This window comes from Acromyrmex echinatior, chromosome 8 (assembly GCF_024713525.1).
Source record: "Acromyrmex echinatior isolate Ae372 chromosome 8, ASM2471352v2, whole genome shotgun sequence".
Classification (NCBI taxonomy): Eukaryota; Metazoa; Arthropoda; class Insecta; order Hymenoptera; family Formicidae; genus Acromyrmex; species Acromyrmex echinatior.
Genome location: NC_141859.1, coordinates 7,741,550 through 7,761,835, shown reverse-complemented (window position 1 = coordinate 7,761,835; position 20,286 = coordinate 7,741,550). Strand labels below are relative to the sequence as shown.

Genomic DNA, 20,286 nt, shown 5'->3' with positions numbered 1-20,286 from the left:
CAACAGTTAATTTTTTTTCATTAAATTAATCTAAAAATATACAAGTTTTTTATTTGTATCATTTTTCTTTCAATACAGTGATGTAAAAGAACAATTTGTATTCATTTAAATCTGTATTCTATCACGAAATCTGTCTCAGAAATCGTTTAAATTTTCGTGCCTACTGTCATTGCTACTTCCCGGCAATTGATTTAACAACCGTTGTCATTAGTAGTTTCGTGACGTACCATCCGAAACCAAATACCACGCAAAACAAATTACTTTAAAGACATTCAGCGGGCACCAATTAATCAAGGAAGAGAATGGGAAAACAACTAAAATAATCAATTGAATAATGTTTCATCCGTTAATTTATACGGATGGCCGACACTGAATTTCCCACGTTTACGTAACAGAGTAAAAGTTATCAAATAAATGCTGCTAATTGAGGTATGCATTTAATTAACAATTGTCGATTAATAAAGCTAACATCGATAGAAAATTAATTACACTGATTGTGAATACAGACGAATAAAACGGAATATTCATAATTAGGTGTATCTTATGAATAAAAGTTTTCGTAAATATTTATTCAGACAATATTGATAATATCAAAATATAAACTTCGTTTCGGAGAGGAATATCGTTCAATATCTCACTTTGTTTGCAGGTAAAGCAAGGCATAATTCAGGGAACAATAATATCCTGGAGGGAAATCAAGATATGCTAAAGGAACGAGGTATATACATTAAATATCAGAATTTAATTTCAACAAGCTAATCTTTACTTCACTTTTTTTATTCTTTCTAATATCAAGATTCATCAAAATTAAATTTCATCAAATTTAAAATGTTTTGAAAACATGTTTTGAAAAAATTTTTTAGAACGTTTTAAGTCTAGTTCTAAAATCCACGATATGGAAAAAGCAAAAAAAATTTTTTTTTTTTAATTTAAACTATTTAAAATTTTGTTAAAAGTATTAAAATATTTTAAAAAAGATCGACAAATAATCGGTGTGCAGTTTATTTGAACTAGAAATATTTATACAAAAATATCATTAAGTTCCAAGCTCTGTTTTAAATATGGCCGCCTTTGTTTATTTGTGTATTATACAAAACATTTTCGTTTTTTATCGCAAAAATAAATCTTTTTCTGTTTACAAACGCAAACTTCTTGATCGCGTTTTGATCATACATATTTCACGATCTCTCGTAGATTTGAAACTACGAGGTCGAAAGGAGAACGCCGGCGACGTAGCGGACTACGATGAATCCAGCGCTACCAGCAACGGTAGCTCGTTGCTGCTGGTGATTTTTGTCGCGCTGTGCCTGTACCTCCATCATCATCCGCAGATGCGAACGTTACATCCGGCCTGAGATTCACTCACGACGGTCCTGCACGCCATCGCACGCGTAATCCGATCATCGAGCCATCATCGTGACTTTGTACATCCACTTGTAAATCCATCGCTCAGGGACTTCCGTCGAGGATGAATATCGTCGAGGACTGCGTTGACCACTTTAAACTTAACAATAGAATAATAATATTATAAATAGCGTTAGTGTGCGCGGGCCCCGGCTGGCGCCGTTCGCCGGCGGAGTTTCGCTAAGGGAGGATTACGACTTAAGGGACAGTCATTACGGACAGTTTCGGAACCAGAGTTGGACCGCGCAAATCTACCCCATGCGACCGAAATTACATTATCATGTTGGGGAACGCCGGATTTATTTTAGAGTCCCATTAACGGCATTGCAGAGATAACTGAAACATCCATAAATTTCGAGCGTTATTATGACTTTGATAAAGTATTAATTTTTGTTATGTAAAAAAAAACACAAATTAAGTTATTTTTGCTCTTAATTCTCATCCTGTATCTAGCTTAAATTGAAAAAAAACTGTATCTGTCCATAATTAATTATTTTATTTTTTTTATACTATAGCTAGGCGATATTCTATGTAACTGAAACAATGTTGCATACAGCTAACAAATTCTTTGTGAAATAATGTGTGAACAGTATTTTTTATCAGATCAAAAAGCACGTATTTTCACCCTGCAAAACTCGATCGATTCTGACAACGAGCAGTAAGCAAAAAGTGTTCTTGTTGAAACAAGATGGACGTTTGCGGAAAAACGAGACGACAAAAGATGGACAGTTTGTACTGTTTCGCGTCATTTTTAATTGGCTATTCGGACGGTGTATCCCAACGGTGTATCCCAATGTCGGACGACTATTACGAAGCGACAACCAAACGATGCAACGACGCGACGATGCGGCTATGCCAATTGCTGGGAAAGGCAGTTATTGTCTAGACGCTTATTAGAGGAATTCTATGCTAGAGCGGAGCTGTCCAATTCAAGTAAACGATAAAACTCTGCTCGGACAGCTTCATGCTTCGTTCACACTCTGCCGATTTTTCTTCCTATAAACTTTTCAAAATGTGTTAAGTACATTTCAAAGAATACCATTTCGTCATATGTAAAATCACATTGCAAGTAAGGCAAGAAAGTGATCAGTAATGGAAGTCAAATAAAATTGGAAAAATGTTAGGGATACATCAAAGATATCCGGAAAATATCCAGTATTATTTGTTATTTGGATAGCCTGTAATATTATCTGATAATATATCCGGCTGACATTTTTTATTATGTTCACAACAAAGTTTTTATTTATTTGTTACAATTCTCTCTCTTACGAATAATAAGCATCCGTATTAGTAATTTCCTGATTTTATTTCTTTACGACATGAAAGTGAATACTTTTAATTTGTGATATTACTACTCCAGTTTCGATTTAGGACTGTGTTTCAGAATCAATAAATAATTGGTGCAGAGTGCTTTCAACTGAAAATTATATGAATTTACAAGAAATATTATGGGATACAAAGAACTGCCTTGACCAAATATGACATTTCTCATACATATGTGTTTAATTTCATTGTTTGATTTTATTTGATATTATTTAATTAATATTTTTACAAAGAAGGCAGTAATTTCTTCTAATTCAATATTACTTTAAAAAGCGTTTTATTTTTCAATTTTTCTATCATAATTCTTTTCGATATGTAAGCTATTCAAGTTCAGCGACGCGAATCTGTACTATTAGCACATCGCAAAATTTAACAGTAAGTTCTATATAACATACTGGAACCATCGAAAAGTGGAGATGTCTCAATAAACAAGGACATTCTAATGCAAAGTTCATATTGTTTTCTTTGTCAGGAATTCGCTGATTGGCTAATGCTGTTTTACTATCATAAGTAGAAAAGAGTCAGAAAGACCAATACTACTTGCTTTTCTTTTTTCCTGCGCAGTTTTCTATAGTTTAGTATAAAGAAGATTCGCTCTAATATATTGTAGCACTCACTGGATTTAATTCGTTTTATTAAATAGACATTTCAAATCAAATTGGTCTTTTCAAATAAGATTATTAACTATCTTTTAAAAGCTGTATCGACGCAGTGACATCGATTGGCATCGTTGTATATACATGACTTTTCATAACTTCTGACCTGCGACTTAAGACGATTGCTGTGTGCATGGAATAACTAATATTAATCTCATAGAATATCCGAGGCGCATATATTATATTAATAGTCATCGCTTGAATATTCGCACCAAAAACCTCGGCAGACATCTTAAACTGTTCATCAGCATTTTTACCGAGACGGACATTCGCGTTTATAGAAACCTATTCTATAACAACTCTTTGTATAGTACTATGTATAATACATTAATATACTATGTATAGAATATTAGTATATAAATTACTAGTATATATATTCGTAAATAGGCAGTATGTATACACATGTAACATTGTCACATCGGTATTTCTTCGATTTTCTTCTTGCAGAACATTAAATTAATAAATTGATTTATCCTATCTTTGCATGATATAATATGCTTATAATTAAAAACAATTATTTATTTATTAATTTTTTTCTTTATAAATTTCGTTCCAAAATGAAATAAATAATTATTTATTTATAAATTTTGTTTCTAAGATTATAAAGTAGAGTTCAATGCAATTAATTTTAGAATTTCAATTCATATTTCGGGAAGAATACAAAAATAAAATATTTAAAGGTAATACAACATTTCAGTAATCCTGTTTTTCTTAAAATAACAAATACCAGAGAGTATATCATAATCTGTATATAATATGCGTAATAAGTACAAGACTGAGGAGGCTCTCTTGGCATCCTTAAATAAATTTCGAGTGGTCAATGTACTGCGTGTGAATAGATCTCACTTTATTATTTAAATCTGAACGTACTGTACATACTAGAATAGGCTGATAAAACATTCATATTGTCACATTATACGAGGTCTACCGAAGAATATCACTTCTCGTAAAATAAAATAGATACACTTCCTCGACAATATCAGATAAACTCGCGAAGTAACAGTTCATTTAAAGTGTTTGGCAGCGCGTGAATTATTTATTAAGACATCCATCATTTACTAAGAGACTGCATCAATTTATTCTATGAATACGCAACCGATAGTTATAACTGCAATTTCCGTATCATTAACTATTAACGTTGCGCAACGTATCAATATTTGCTTCGTAATCGATGCAAATATTCGTAGGGCTTCACTTAAGCTGTCAGAGCTTTGGATAACACATTCTATAAACTGGGACACCCTGTACGGTCTGAATCACAGTACAATATCACGATGCAGAGCTTGCACGTGGCGCTTTGTGTTTTCGTTCACTGATGTATGTATACGTATGCAAATAGAGAGCTTATTATTGAATATCGGCTATGAAAGAGTTTTGAAATAGGTTAAGCGGACTGCAATAAAAAAAAAACAATAGAAGAATAAAGCAAAACTGTAAGAAGAGATCGAGTTCTTGCTGTTAAAAAGAGAGCTGTTATCCGAGCATTGAGAAACCAAAAAAAAAAAATAGAATAAAAAATGGCAAATGAACTATGCAAGCATGCCACGAGAATAATTTGCCATGGAAATAAAGAGTTTAATCAATTCTTTCTCTCCGCGTAGAGATAATTAAATTAGCAGCCTTCCTTTAATGATTATTTATCTTATTTAGTATGACAATTTAGCTACTTTCGATATAATGTAATTTCCTTCCAATAGATTGACATCTTTTGACGAACACAATTGCTTGCAATTAACTTTGTAAATAGAATGGCTTTGCAAGCTTAAATATTCCAAATTGAATAGCATCGATAATATTTAACGTTGATTAAGTATACTCTGGAATAATTATGATGGATGCAGTTTGGAAAGATAATACTGCAGAATATTGTACATATCTCTGCGGAATATTGTATATAAGAAGACATATCACATACAAGTATCTGTATTCCTTCGGTATAAAAGGAAATTGAATCATTTTAACATAAGACACATTATATTTACTTTGCATATATATTTTTATTGCAATTATATTTACTAAGCAAATGAAATATTGATTTTATAAAAGCTGCTACTTTAACAATTTTAATAAGTATCTTAACGTATTTATTTTAAAATATACAAACTTATGCTGCTCAAAAATACAAGCCACGCAACGAAAATATGACTTTTAATTAATTTATAAAATGTAATTTAAGTTAAATTTTAATTTAATATCATTAAAAATATGAGTGTAGTGTAATTAAGTATAAGACGTACCTATTTTATAATATACATATAATTTATGCTGTTTAATAATCCGGTAATCGAGGCAAAAGTAATATTAATGACTTTTAATTAATTCATAAAATGTAATTAAATTTTAATTTAAATATTACATGTTCTATGATTAAGGAATGAGACGTATCTATTTAAAAAAATATAAAATTGCGCTGGAATAATGCAGCGAAAATAATACTTTTGATTAATCCCATTTATAAAATTTGATTTAATTTAAGTGAAATTTTAATTTAAATATTAGACATATGCGCATATTCTCTAATTAAAGATGCTCAACGCCTCAATTGAATCATTATGCAATACATTGCGTATCGAGTAGCATTCATTAATAGGATTACACATTGCAGCTGTGTGGAGCTTAGGTATCTATGAATTATTTAACAAGTAAAACGACTGTGCGACAATTGAACAATATATATCGAAGATATTCAGAGCAACTACTTTTGTATCATTGACATTGTAGATAACACACATCATACGCACCAGACATGCTACAACGCGCGTAAAAAATCGTGGAGGAAAAAGTGCGGAATTTGTAATAAAGAGTAATAAAAAGTAATACGAAGCGTAGCTAAGTAAAACGTTGGTAGCAAGTAAGTGGCGAGTACCATGTTTATATATATAAGAAATAAGCATTAAAATGTCATAGTGTGTACAGGTAGAATGCATTATCTGTGCTGATTGGTGGCGTAACTATATATGTCTCTGCATATGTAATAAAAACGTGGGAGAGTTATCTTTCTCTCACATTTTCCCTGTCTCTCTCTCTCTCTTTCTCTTTAGATGTCATTGCATTTTACAAAATTTTGCTATGAGGATACGTTTCCATCGCAACAAAACTGTTATTATACAAAAATGTTACTTATTGATGATGTGATAAGAGGCACGTTTATTTCTTATTTCTAACAATAAAATTCAAATGCGACTTTATAAGTCATGAATGTCTCCGCAATAATACTGGTATAGATCAGTGTGTAACTAGCTAATTAAGTTAGTCGAACAATAAACAAAACGTAGATTAACGATGATGTTCAATTGCATAGCTGTACGGCAATTATGCTGCGATACTGGATCCGATCTGGTTGCGCCACTGCCCGTGCTTCTTGCACGCGATCTAGTCCTGTAAGCACTATCGGCATCAGGAAGAAATGTCCGTGTATACATGAAATACAGATTTATTACTTATTTTTTATCGTATGTATCTTAGTTCCCAAACAACCTAAGTTACATCTTCAATTCTTGTGCGCAGTGCCCACAATTTACTTTATAATTAAATTTCTGATTGATGAGATCATTTGTAAACGAAACTATTTTGCAAACTGAGAATTAAATTATTGACAATAATATGTTTACTTTGGACTGAGTGCTCAATATTCTGTACACATTTTATAGTAATTTTATAGTAATTCCATAGCCAGTAAATACGAAATAGTAACATGTATAACATTAATGTTATAATTGTGTTATGTGTTACTCTAACATTAATGTAATGTTAGTTGATGTTTACTGAATAATTAATATCAAATTATTTTTCCTTTTTCAGAAAAGTATGCTTATAAATGTACATGGAGAACAAAACAACAATATAAGAATGCAAAAATACAGACGTATATTTTTAAAAAATGAAGAAATAATATAATAGATATTTAAGCCAATCAAGTATATATATTTTAATTAATTTTAACCTACGCTATATTACATTATATCAATTTATTAGTTAAATTCCAAAACAAAAATTCTTAGAATTCTAAGTTTATGGATTCGAACTATGAAAAATTAAAAATTTAAAGAAGTTACAAAATCAATTAAGACGCAAAAGCAAAATTGAACTTTACAATTCAATGAACGTTTTTTAATTTACAATACTGTATAGGTAAATAAAATTTCAAAATTTTAAAAATCAAGTAAGATTAAAAGAACATAATCAAGTAAAAATACTGCAAATGGAAATTTCATTGCATTCTAAAAAAATTTCAACTTTATTACACCTTTCTTCAATCTACAATACCGATAAGATTATAATATTTAAAAAGGAATAAGTTAATTGTTACTACTATTCGATTTCAGTCACAAACAATCGCTAAATAATTAAATGCAATAATGCAGAGTAATCATAGTCTTAAAAAGGAATAATAAAAGAAGCAGAAGTAAATTAAACAATTTTATATTAATATTGAGTAATACACAATAATTGCATACTATTAGTTATTTAATTAACTTTATTACAAAAGGCTCTATCAAAGAACAAAAATTCATAAATTAACGACACGTGAAACAGGATTTATACAAAATTAGATTAAACATTCGATATTTATTCATTCCATTTGCATTCGTCCATTCAATTATAACACGATTCATTTCTACTATTACGAGAATGAAAACACAAACATAAACTCTTTACAATACATTTTGGGATTTTTTTCGTCTATGAAGTTTTATTTAAAGTCATATTTTTGTGAATATTAATGTCTATAAAGCAGCAATAAGCTCACTGAAATTGAAACTTCTTTCCTCGACAGGCGCTACGGCTAACAAAAATTTGAACTTACGTGGTACACGATACTGTCGCTGCAGATTTAATTACGCAAATAATTTATTTAGCTAAACAATCAATTATACGCGTTTAAATGATACATACATTTTTAAGTTTGTACATCAATTTTCGCTGCTTTCAATTGTAAACTTTAATTTGTTTAATATTTATGATTTTTTCACTCTTAGGATTAATAGTGGGTCTATTGAACTCACTCAATTATAAACCTCTTTGTTAAATAATTCAATTTTTTTATGTCGTATTTGTAAATTTGGATTATTCTTATTAAAATATATTTAATATTTATTCTCCTTTTAATTATATTATATTATTTTTGCTCCTCGGAATTAATTAGTATCTTTTAAATAATAAAAATTGAATAGGTCATATAGATCCAGTGTCAATAACCGTGTTACTTACGTAGATATTAATGTCAGCTCATCGTCGAGGGGTTAACATATAAAAAACCTAAAAAAATTTTCAAAATTTTCAATTAATTATAGTATTATTCGTAAGAAATACAAGCACATGCACTTATATTAGTTATATTTTATGCGAATAATATACAAGAAGCTATGCTTTTATAATAGATCGTGTACCACCTCATAACAACATACAAAGCTTGCTGCAATTATTTACAACGATCCCATTCACTTTACAGTACGTAATCGTAGCGTAGTCTTGTAGTTAATATTTACATCTGGATTCCGGGAGCTCCTGAGAGTTGTGACATATATCGTTCGTATCAAGGGATTTAATTGTAAAATGTGTAACACTTAAATTAATTTCCAAAATTCGATTGTATCATTGAGCGGACGTTAAATTTTATCACGTCAACGTAAACATAGATACACAAGTTCTGATCATTTGACGTTTCAAACAATGCGCCATTTTTCCGTTTAAATTTGCCATACGCGGCATAAAGACGCACTAGACGTTCTATTTCTCTGAACCGCGCGTTTCAAATTGCTATCGAATTGCTGTCATTCATTAACAGTTAACAGTATAATAAGATGTAAATAATACGTCGCAAAAATATTTCAGATATTTTCGGCGAGGATATACGAATTATTAATTTCTGATTATCAATATAAATCTCTTTTATATACGTAAATTATTTTATGAATTTAAAGAGTAGCTTAACAATCGCGTGTAGGAACATTACGTTTTCGGTTATCAAACGCAAAACAGTGTTCACTACAATTTAATCCTAGTTTATAGAATAACGCAAGAAGAACCTTTCTACTTCTCTTATTTGGAATTTCGTCCTGATACGTGTCGGGGCAATAACTTCATTTGCAGAAACATCCACATATATAAAAACGTCGACAACTACTCACACGCTTATTTTATACGCACCCAAAGGGACTATATTAATATATACAAAACTGTCCTTATCAATACAATTATTACAGCGATAATGTCATATCCATATGATCGTAACATTATTTACAAATATATGCAAGTGACTAATCATCGGAAATTTACAAGTCCCGGTTGCTTCGTTGCATCTTATGCACCGCTTTCGAGACACTCTTCGAGTTTCACACTAACACACTTTCTATGCTTATATACTAATTTATACATTTAGCTTAAGGTCGATTAACCCTCTGCACTAATAATTAATTACATTTGAACAGATGGCACAATAAAAAATTCTTGGCCACAGGATGTTTTATAATTTTCAAATTACCAAAAATATTGAAAAGATGTTTCATAATTTTAAAATTGCTATTGCGATAAACGTTAACATTGAAAGAGAAATTATTGCGTCAGTTACAAAAAATTCACTAAATATCAACTAACAGTAACACATAATAATATCAATGTTAAAAATTGTTATGTTCAATTAATATAAATGTAATACAGTACACTAATTGAATCAGCATCTCAGAAATGTTGAATTGTAACATTGCAAATTCAACGTTGAAAGAACATTCACACTTCACATTCAACATTGCAACATTTTAATAATGTTCTTTCAACGTTCTATGCTGCACGGGAATATTATTTCAACTTTACAGCAATATTAACAATTTGTGTAGAAAAATCAACACAGATTTAACGTTGAAAAAGATTCACATTTTAACATTCAACATTGCAATGTCGTCTCAGCAACGTTCTTTTACCGTTCTGTGCTGTATGGATAATACAACAATGTTACATGTAACAGTTACATTGTTAAATATAAAATTGTAATAATATCTAACATTAATGTTAGATATTATTGTTAGTTGATTAGTGTTTAGTGAGAACTGATATAGAAAATGTTTGACGAATTTATCAGCCAATTTATAATCCATTATCTTGATCATCAGTCAATATGTGGTTGAATATTGTGGCGAGTGTTTTAATATAATTATGCTTAAAATTGAGCCAGACTCTTCTTGTTAGTTAACATATTACTACATAGTCGGCATAGGAGTGCAAAGGGTTAACTTTTTAACTATTTTCTGTCTATCAAATAAAATGAAATGATACGTTAACAGTTACATATGACACGAAAATAATTCTCAAGGAATGGCTTTAATGTATGCGCATAAATATTCAGATTCTGTGCAAATTCAGTATATGAAAATATTGATAAATAATATTATTTATCAACATTTCGTATATTATTTTAATTTTAAATTATCATTTAATCATATATTATATTATCAACATCTTATATAATGTATCTACGCATTCACACGAGTCACTGGCGAGTGTTATTTACCAATCGAATAGGCCGAATTTTTACTTGATCTAGAAACGATATGGATAAGCGATAGAAAGCGAATGTAATTACAATATTTAATACGTATCTTACAAAAAAAATTTCCGTCTCTGTTTCGAGTTTGTCATTTTTGTGTAGTAATCATTACCGAGATTGTGCTAATTCATGAGACAAAAATGCTACGAATATTTTCAAACAAAAGAAACACATAAATATCTTAATATCTTTTAATAAAAAAATACTGTCGTAATCAATCTTTTTAACGATATAATTGCGATTCGAATAGAAGTATCAAATCTTTCCGGTAAATCATATCCATATACGAAAAAAAAAATCTTTGGGAAAAATTGGGAGATCTCGTTTCGCTAATGATGCACGCGATTTGAAAGCCTCTCTACCGATAGAAGAAAAATTGGAAAAAAGGATTCAATGATGACGGTAGAATCAGGTAAGGAGAATGGTCACGATATTCCTAGAATACGTTCGATAGCGATGGCTTCACAAATCTGCTGACACGTCAAAAAGATTTGGAATGATTATCGATGCTTTATGAAAGGTAAGGAGAGTTCTGATAGAAGTTAAAAATAAATAAATGATTCAACTTGAACGAATAAAAATAATATTAATATTATTGTGACATATATTAACACGTTGACTGCCAGTATACAATTAGATAACTTTGTACTTAATGCCATTTTTTATCAGCACATTATTTTAATAAGCTCTACTTCTTTTTTATTTCTCCATTCAAAACTCACAAACAAATTTTTAGTTTTCCTTGAAAATATCGATCGGCGAATAGACACGTTCATCTACATATCGCCAATTATGAGTTATCTTCTATTTGGTAATCAACATGTTAAGTATTATCACTCAAATTATATCTTGATATTTTTATTATCGTCGGTCAGCAAGTGATGCTTGAATATCGTAACTTAATACTAAAATTACCAAATAATTAAAATGATTAAATTGTAATTTTTTTTCAAATTTAAAATGATAGAGAAGAGATGTGTGGCTCCATATGACAGTGACAAATATTATAAAATCGCGAGTTCAAACTTCACATTCTGTATATACGGATAATTTCGTAATCTGTACTAATTTAACGAGAGAAGAATTCTCTTTAGAACTAGGTGACTCTTTGTTCAGACATATAAAGACTGATATATGGTCCCACCCATCCCTTCCTTATTATTATTAGTACCAAAACATGACATACTTCCTGAAATTATCCGTTAATTTTTGTTGCAATATATAAATGGATAAATTAATAAATTTCGCTTTTATCCTTTTTTTTTGAAAAATACAACATGAATCAACAAAAACTTTTTATCTTGTTTTTTTATAACTAACTGGTTATGAAATACATCAATTTTGTTTTTAAGAAGAAAGTATTCTCTAAATCTTTAAGAATCTTGTCACTCTAAAGAATGAAATCTCACTTTTAAAGATTGAAAATTGAGCTACTCTTTTTCAATATTATTCACTTTTCATTTTTTAGAGTGTTTCATTTCAAAGAATTTAGAGAGTATAATTGTGATAAATTTAATTGTATTGCTTCATCCTCTTGATTTAGTTTAGAGTAGTTATTCTGTGTAAAACAAGAAAGCGTCTCACAGAATATGGACAAACTTTATAAAATAAAATCGTAAAAAATTTTGAAATGTATAAAATATACAGATTTTTCTTTTATACATTACATTCGTTCGTGATTCGTTTTTATATCTTTTTTATCTTTTTTTTTAAACATTTTACGTTTGCGGCTGACAACAGTGTATTCAATAGCGCAATTTTTCCGAAATAAATTTACATATATTTTCATATCTTTTAAAAATATTAATAAATCATTAAAATGTAAAACATTGTTTTGAAGGTCTTTTAAGTCCTTCTATTGTGTCCTATTTTTTTTAATTTTGTGTAAGTTCTTTGAAAATCACATTTGGAAGTCTTAGATATTAAAAGTTGAAAATTTACAATTCATACAAAAAAATTAATAAATATTTAAATAAATATATAAGTTTCATAAATATTCAAAATATCCTTCAATTTTTATACAATAATAAAGCCTCCCTTCAAAGTTATTGCAAACATTTTAAAACATTTCTGGCACTTCATCAATTGTCTTTTGTAAATAGACCTTGTATGAAATCCGGCGTTGAATAATATTTTATATTTTATATATCACGAAAAAAAAAATAATAGAATAAAATCAGATGATCTTTGTAGTCTAATGCAATCAAATCTATTTAGAATTTTCAATTTTTGATACCTTACAACATGTGTAATTTCTTAAACAAAAAATGATCCAGACATTAAATGATCCTTAAAATAATATGTTACTTTATTTTTATTTAAAATTTTTGGAAGAATAGCTACCTTAATTAAAAGGCAAAGCAGCATCATTAAAGGGTCGCACATTTTTATAATTTAATCAAAGCTACTGTGTTCATATAAAATGTGCAAGGTCCTTTATTATAATTATATAATCTCTTTAAAAACAAAATTGGCACATTTCGATATATTTTGCACAAATCGATCCATTACAGAGAACAAATAAAAAGTTTTCATTAATTCATCTTGTATAAATATATTTAAATAGTAGAAATAGATTTCGTTATCGGTAGTCCTAGTGTTATATGTCAATAACAATACAGAAAGACCCTCGCTTCAAAATATAGCATTAATGAATTTTATAAAAATAATTATGAATACATATTTTTCTCAAGTTGATATGACATAAAATAATTATTCGTGTCTACAATATTGCAGACTTGGTTTTTTACCATCTTTGTACAATAAAAAAGAGTTAAAAACAAGAGAGAAAAAGGAATGGCGCGTTATAACGTTTGTTATAACGATCTATTATAGTAGTAATGTGTCGCCTTATCAAAGGCAAGATAAATTCATAGTCTCACTATGATAATCGTCTTCTTTTCGGCCATTGATAGCCGCAAATCCTTCAATAAGTGTGCTATTCATCAGTTAATTGATCCCTTGCGCGATTGAGGAAAGATGGTAGGATTTATGCTGCAAGCTGAAAGGACATCGACCAATCATCCTCACTCCGTGACTACGACAGGGCGGAGAGCATGATTATGCAAATCGCTGCGCTGGATCGCGTCACGCAATGCCACGTGCTGCTTTTAGATGACATCGATTGCGCCGTATTGTCGATTCTTCGCTGCCCGATGTCATTGTCAACGTTTTTATGACTATTAGTATCAATGACATTCTCAGCTTCGTGATTCTCTTCGTGACTCGGCCTGCCACGAATTCGCGTTTCTGAAAATAATCATCAATAATATATTGAAGTCTCAATAACATACAGCTTTAGCTAAAAGATATCAGGCATCTGTATATTGTTTATTGATCTAAAATTCTTTTGCTTGTGTTGTTGTTTTCTATTGATTACCGACATTATACAGTACCGATCACAAGTTTCAATAAACGCTACTTTTGCAAAAAAAAACGTCAATTAATTACCAAATGCATTAATCGATTGAGTTCTAATGATCCTTTTTATATTGAAACCAAAGAAATGTTAACGTATTATATTTCAATTTAATTTCTATGTAAAAAACAAAAAAGGAAATTTAAAACAAACTAGCGAACAAATATTTAATCAAAGTTGTGAGTAAGTAACATACTTTATTTTACAATTATCGATTGTATAAGGAAAAGTAGGAAAATCATAAAAAAGTAAAAGTGCTAATAAACACTGATTAGCGTTAGTTTTTTGTACAAATTCTGTGAGTTTTAGTTACATTCTCCTTTATAAAAATGTACAGAAAATATCAATTTGAGTTAAAAATTATTTAATGTAGAATGTAAAAATAATTTTTTTATCTGTTTCTTTTACAAAGTTTGCCCTTTATTGATACTTCTTTTGAACGGTACGTAAATATAAAGAATTCTTGAAACAAAAAATAATTCACAGCATCTATAAATCAATTGAGCTAAAACATTAAATAATGGTTAATAATATGTCTAATATTTTTGGCCAAGAGTATATTACACGACATTTTGTGACTATTAAATGATACTATATAAGACGATCATTCGTGCCGCGAATAAGTGGAATATTCAAAAACGAAAACTAAGGACAAACTCCGGAAAAATTTATAGTATCTTCTACTTCGGATAACGAGAGACGTGGTGAATCTTTCCAATGTTCTTGCCGTATATTATATATTCTTTCTAGAAACATTGCTTCTGGTGGACGTCGACGTTAGCGTTTTTGCATTACCTTTGCGTTGGATAACGCGACTCTCATTGTCTGTCCGCCGGGGAGATCATAAACCAAATCGCGTCCAACTCGTTGGTATCTGAATTGCCGCGACTTCACTCATACCCGTCAGTTTACATGATAATCGAAACAAGTTTGGATACCGGCGTTGGCGTCCCGGGTGCAGATTACTTGCCATAGTTGGACCGAGCGCGGTAGTTCATAAACCGCATGGGATTTCATCAAAATCCCGTCGAGAGTTCCGCGTTTGTCGTGGCGGAGGACGGCACAGGAGGGAGAGGCTTTCGGCATTGGGAGGAGGATTCCGAGGCGGCGTGGCACGTTGCTGGAAGTTTTGCGGAATAAACTTCGCGCCTTCCGCGAAACTTTCCGTAGGAAAGTTCCACCACTGCCCGGCGGCGTGTAAGTTCTCGCATTACGTCGGAGGCGATGATTTAAGACGACGTATCCCGGCGAATTTCGGGTCGCGGCAACGTATTTGCGGAAGGTGACGTGTTTTCAAGCGTTCCTCCTCACTGATCGCATAGATCAACATTTTATTGCTTGAATTACGAATGTTCTGGCCATACATATCGTGAGCGGGACACATAAATCCGATACACATAAATTTCATCTCGTGGGCGAGAAAAGAAATTTAAATTTTGTAAACACGTATTCTATGGTAATAAAGTATAAAATATTTTTCCCACTAGAATTCCATTGCTTTAAAAAAGTATGTTATTGGTATCGATTCCATTGATTTACAAGGTTTCTGTTTCTCAATATCTGAACGATGACCTTTATGTATTATTAACTGCTGAGAAGAGAATATATAAGATCAACAAAGTTCTATCGTTTACCGATTTTTAAAAATCAAGGACTTTATTTTTAAAAAAGCTTTAGAAATTTAAAAAATTTAGAACATTTTGTTTTTTTTGTATGGAATAATATAAATATCAGGTATTAAAAAACATTCAGGTATTAAAAAACAGAAGCCTTGCAAATCAACGTAATTTTTTATATTAAAAGTTGCTAATAAACTTTAATATTTTAATGTATCACTTAAAACTGTACATAAATGGGTCTTCACACCATTACATTTATTTTCATATATTGGAAAACAATATTTAAATTCTTTATGTACACAAATTTGTAATACTACATAAAAAATTCAAAGCAAATTTTTTTTAAATTAAAGAATGAAAAGAAATTAAAGAAATTAAAGAATTAAAATTTTTTAAAAAGTTCCTTTTTTAGTGTAAAAAAGTTACCATTGTTGTATTGCAAAAGTTACCATATTTGAATCACAAAAGACATACAATTCATTTTTCTAAAAAAAAGGAGATCGGAAGCGGAAGGAAGGAGTATAATTTTTCTATTAATTTTCATTAACAATTACTATTAATATAATTTTACAAGTATAAAATTTCATTTAGATAATGTGTGACCAGAATTTACGACCCCAAAAAAGTACCACATGTACTTAAGAATAAAGCTGATAACCCATATTATTATGCAAAAAACAAAATGTTAATCAAAATTTGTTGTTGTTGATGCATAATGCGTATAAAATCGAGATGATTTCAAAACAGAATAATCAAATTAATACGCGTAATGTTAACCACAGTTAGCGAATAATGGAGATCTGCAATCATGATGTACAAGTCTCATGAGGCATCTGGTTTCCATTGAATTCCCAGTGCAATTGTCAAATCTCACCTTCGTCGCGCAGTTGGATAATCTGATTTTTGTTTCCTCTAAAAGTTCCGCGAGGTTTGCACAGTCGGAGCTTTGAATATTCAAACTTGTTTCGACAACACCGCAACTGTCGCCAGCGCGCGTAATTGTAACGACGACGATGTAGAAAGTCAGAATTGCCACTTATAATATTCGTATTAAAATAACGGATAAACAAACTTTTTATTCCCGCGACAACACAAATGCATGTGTTGAGAAAATCAAAATATTTAAATTTTATTTTTTACAACATTTCATTTTTTACGATTTTTTACACAATGTTAAAAATAGCCATTTCATTCAAATTAACTATATACATTGGTATAAATACAATTATATTCAATAAAAATATTTTACATTATACTGTAAAATATTAAGAGTATCTTTCAAGTGTAATTGTATTTATAGCTATATGTGTATATAATTAATTTGAATGTTTACACGAAATAATTAATTGAGAATGTCGAAAAATTCTTTTTGTATAAAAAATCACGTAAATATAAAATTTGAATATATTCTAATTTTATTAACATGCATTCGTGACAAAAATAAAATCTGTTTTCTCTTTCATCATTTTATAGTAACATTACAGTATTACGATTTTAATTTCGTACCTATTAAAGTAAGTAAAATATTCATTTCATTTTAGAAATCTTTAAACGCGATTAAAAATAAAATTAAATGACTTTATGTCAATATAATGCGTTTCTATTTAAAGTATCTCATATTTTCCTGAGGCTTCTATCTCGTTTAATACGAAAATCTGCGCCAGTAACAGCAAAAAAAAGTAAGCTTAAGCGAATAATGAAAAGCGAGCGAACCTTCGCTTCTCACGACGGTCGACAAAGATGCATCGGTTATTTCATTAGAGCTCGGCTCTAAACTGGGCATGGGCTTTTGTCGCGACCACTGGATATTCTCCACTGAAAACAATATTGTTCTTATTAGTTATCTGCATAACGGCTAATAAAGAGAAGTACGACTGAAACGATTATCTTAATATGTATTAAGTAAAGTGACGCTGAGAAATGGAATTGTTTTTTTAAACCATTAACACATTTCATACTGAACCAATTTTAAGTTCGTCGTAGTAAGATTATATTTGTAAAGTAAAATATATTTCATAATAATAATTAAATAATAATTAAAAGCTATAATAATAATTAAAAGCTACATAGATATTATTAAAAAGAAGGAAGTCTGATGCAAAATGTAAGGCATAAAACAAGAAAAAATTTTTATTAAATAAATAAAAATTAAGTATAATATATGTTAAACTTTTAAATAAAAAGTGACAGGTAAAATAGCTAACAACGTAAAACGATTATCAAAATAGCAGTGAAAAAAAGTACAACAAAATACATACATAATGAAAGATATAAATTAGAGTAAATTTAACATATTTAATATTTATGTATGTACTCGTACACATACAAACATATATGTTTTCACGACAATTACACGCACACACAAAAGAATATTATTTAATCTGAAAGAGCAATAAGGCGAGAAGAAATAAAAAAAGTATCAGATGAAACAAAAATAAATAAAGGAAGCAAGAAATTAATACGAATTACTTTACTGCAATGTAAGAAAACACCTGAAACTTCATAGTACGATGCAACAACAAGAGCGAAAACTGAATATGCATCTAAAACTCGAGGTTAGAGTGAAGTAAACAATTGCAGAGAGAGAGAGAGAGAGAGAGAGAGAGAGAGAAGATGGATTAATACATTATAAACAAGATAACATAAATTTTTGTTGACTGTTTAACCAATTAGATGATTGATAGTTTGATGTAATAAAGTTATGTGATCGAATGCCCGTACAATGCAAAACAAATTGACATGAATTTTGAATCTACTGAATTCAATTTAGTAATTGTTTACTCAAATATAAATAATATCAGTGTAATCAAATAAAGAGATAACATTAATTATCTAGTTTGTTAAAATTTTTATATCAATTGATAATTTTTGTATAAAGAAATTAAAGGTTGTAGTAAAGATACTCGCGATATATCTCAAACCAATCAAATAATTATAGAGATTACAAAGAAACATAATCCTTTTTTTTTACAGCCAGAACTTAAAAAAAAATGGCTAGAAAATACAGAGTGACATCCTCAGTTCCGCGGTACGAAAACTGTCAATATTGAATATTACTTGACATTAAAGCTTTTTCAATTAAACTTTGCAATATTAAAATCTCTATTATTTTTTTTTATTATTATCTTACTGATGGAGATTATATACAGTTAAAAGTACATTTGTCTTTTTAAATTACTAGAGAATAAATTATTTGCTATTACTTACTTCTACCAGCTTTAATTTTTGCTTATCTTGTGACCGTTATCCTTTTTTACAGTTTTTCTTACATTGCAACTAACGAGCCTTACTTAATTTATTTTATTATGAATTATTTAATACTTACCTGGATCCACGGTAGTAGGAACGGGCAGTGTACTCGTCGTCGTCGGTTCTGTGGTAGGCGTTGGTATGTCTGCCAAAATACGCAATGTATTAATAACCTTTTCAATTCAATATAAATCTACCTTGAATAAAACTGTACTACACAGAGGAACATATGCGCATTCATAAATTTTCTATATATAAAAACTAAATATCGCAAACGAGAAAATGTATATAAAAAATCATATAGACTATGTATGTACAGTTTACGGGATTTACTGTTAAATAAAATAGGATAGAAGTACGTGGGACAATATCTCGCCGTGTGTTACATTATTACATTCCTGCAGTGTAAATATTCGATTGAACGCGCGATATTTGCAGATAAATTTTAAGCTGCTACTTTAATATTGTTCAATGCGAAGTAATTAACGCTAATGGATAATGAAAACTTTAAATAATCACAATAATAAAGACCGTTATTTTACGTCACGCTCTTTTCAAATTATTTAAAAGCGAATAACAATCGCGTTAACGAAAAAAAAACATTCTCCCCCGCTTCCGTCAGGAGAGGATAAAGTTAAGCAATTAAAACTAGTAGCACTCGCGAATGCTTCGTGGCCATTGTAGCAACTTTCGGCATGGATTGAAAGGCCGGTTTAAAATGCTAATGCGCATTAAATCGTCGACACAATCGAATGCTTATTTAAGCGGCTTAGCAGTAATCCGCCGATTCGGCGGTCGCGGTAAAGCACAAAGCTGGGAAGTTCAATCTGCGGGCGCGCCAAGGCGAAAACCTACAATTACTGATCGATAGATAGAAAGGGCTTCTTTTTACAGCCAGCAAAAGAGGGGTTGAGGGCCAAAGAGTTGGGAAACGCAGATCGACGCGTTCGCAGTTATCGGTGATTCACCGGGCTCGCACCGTTTTCCCCGGAAATACGGATTTGCAGACACGGCTAACTTTCACGGCGTTGACGCTCCTTATCGCTCAAGCTGGATGAACTTGCCTTTGATACC

At 30.2% G+C, this 20,286-nt stretch overlaps 2 protein-coding genes across 2 annotated transcripts in view; one reads left to right on the top strand and one right to left on the bottom strand.

The window, feature by feature from the left end:
* Window positions 1-6,826, top strand: part of LOC105142951 (limbic system-associated membrane protein) — a 237,547-nt gene extending 230,721 nt beyond the window's left edge. Inside the window, exons 9-10 of the mRNA XM_011050881.2 lie at window positions 650-718; window positions 1,195-6,826. Of these exons, the coding sequence (XP_011049183.1) occupies window positions 650-718; window positions 1,195-1,355 (230 nt within the window). The 3' untranslated portion in view covers window positions 1,356-6,826. The remainder of the gene's footprint in view (window positions 1-649; window positions 719-1,194) is intronic.
* A 963-nt stretch (window positions 6,827-7,789) lies between these two features.
* The window catches only part of LOC105142956 (neurotrimin), a 221,382-nt gene continuing 208,885 nt past the window's right edge, over window positions 7,790-20,286 (bottom strand). Inside the window, exons 8-10 of the mRNA XM_011050888.2 lie at window positions 19,289-19,357; window positions 17,677-17,778; window positions 7,790-14,175 (exon numbers count right to left, since the gene is read on the bottom strand). Coding sequence (XP_011049190.1) covers window positions 13,964-14,175; window positions 17,677-17,778; window positions 19,289-19,357 — 383 coding nt within the window. The 3' untranslated portion in view covers window positions 7,790-13,963. The remainder of the gene's footprint in view (window positions 14,176-17,676; window positions 17,779-19,288; window positions 19,358-20,286) is intronic.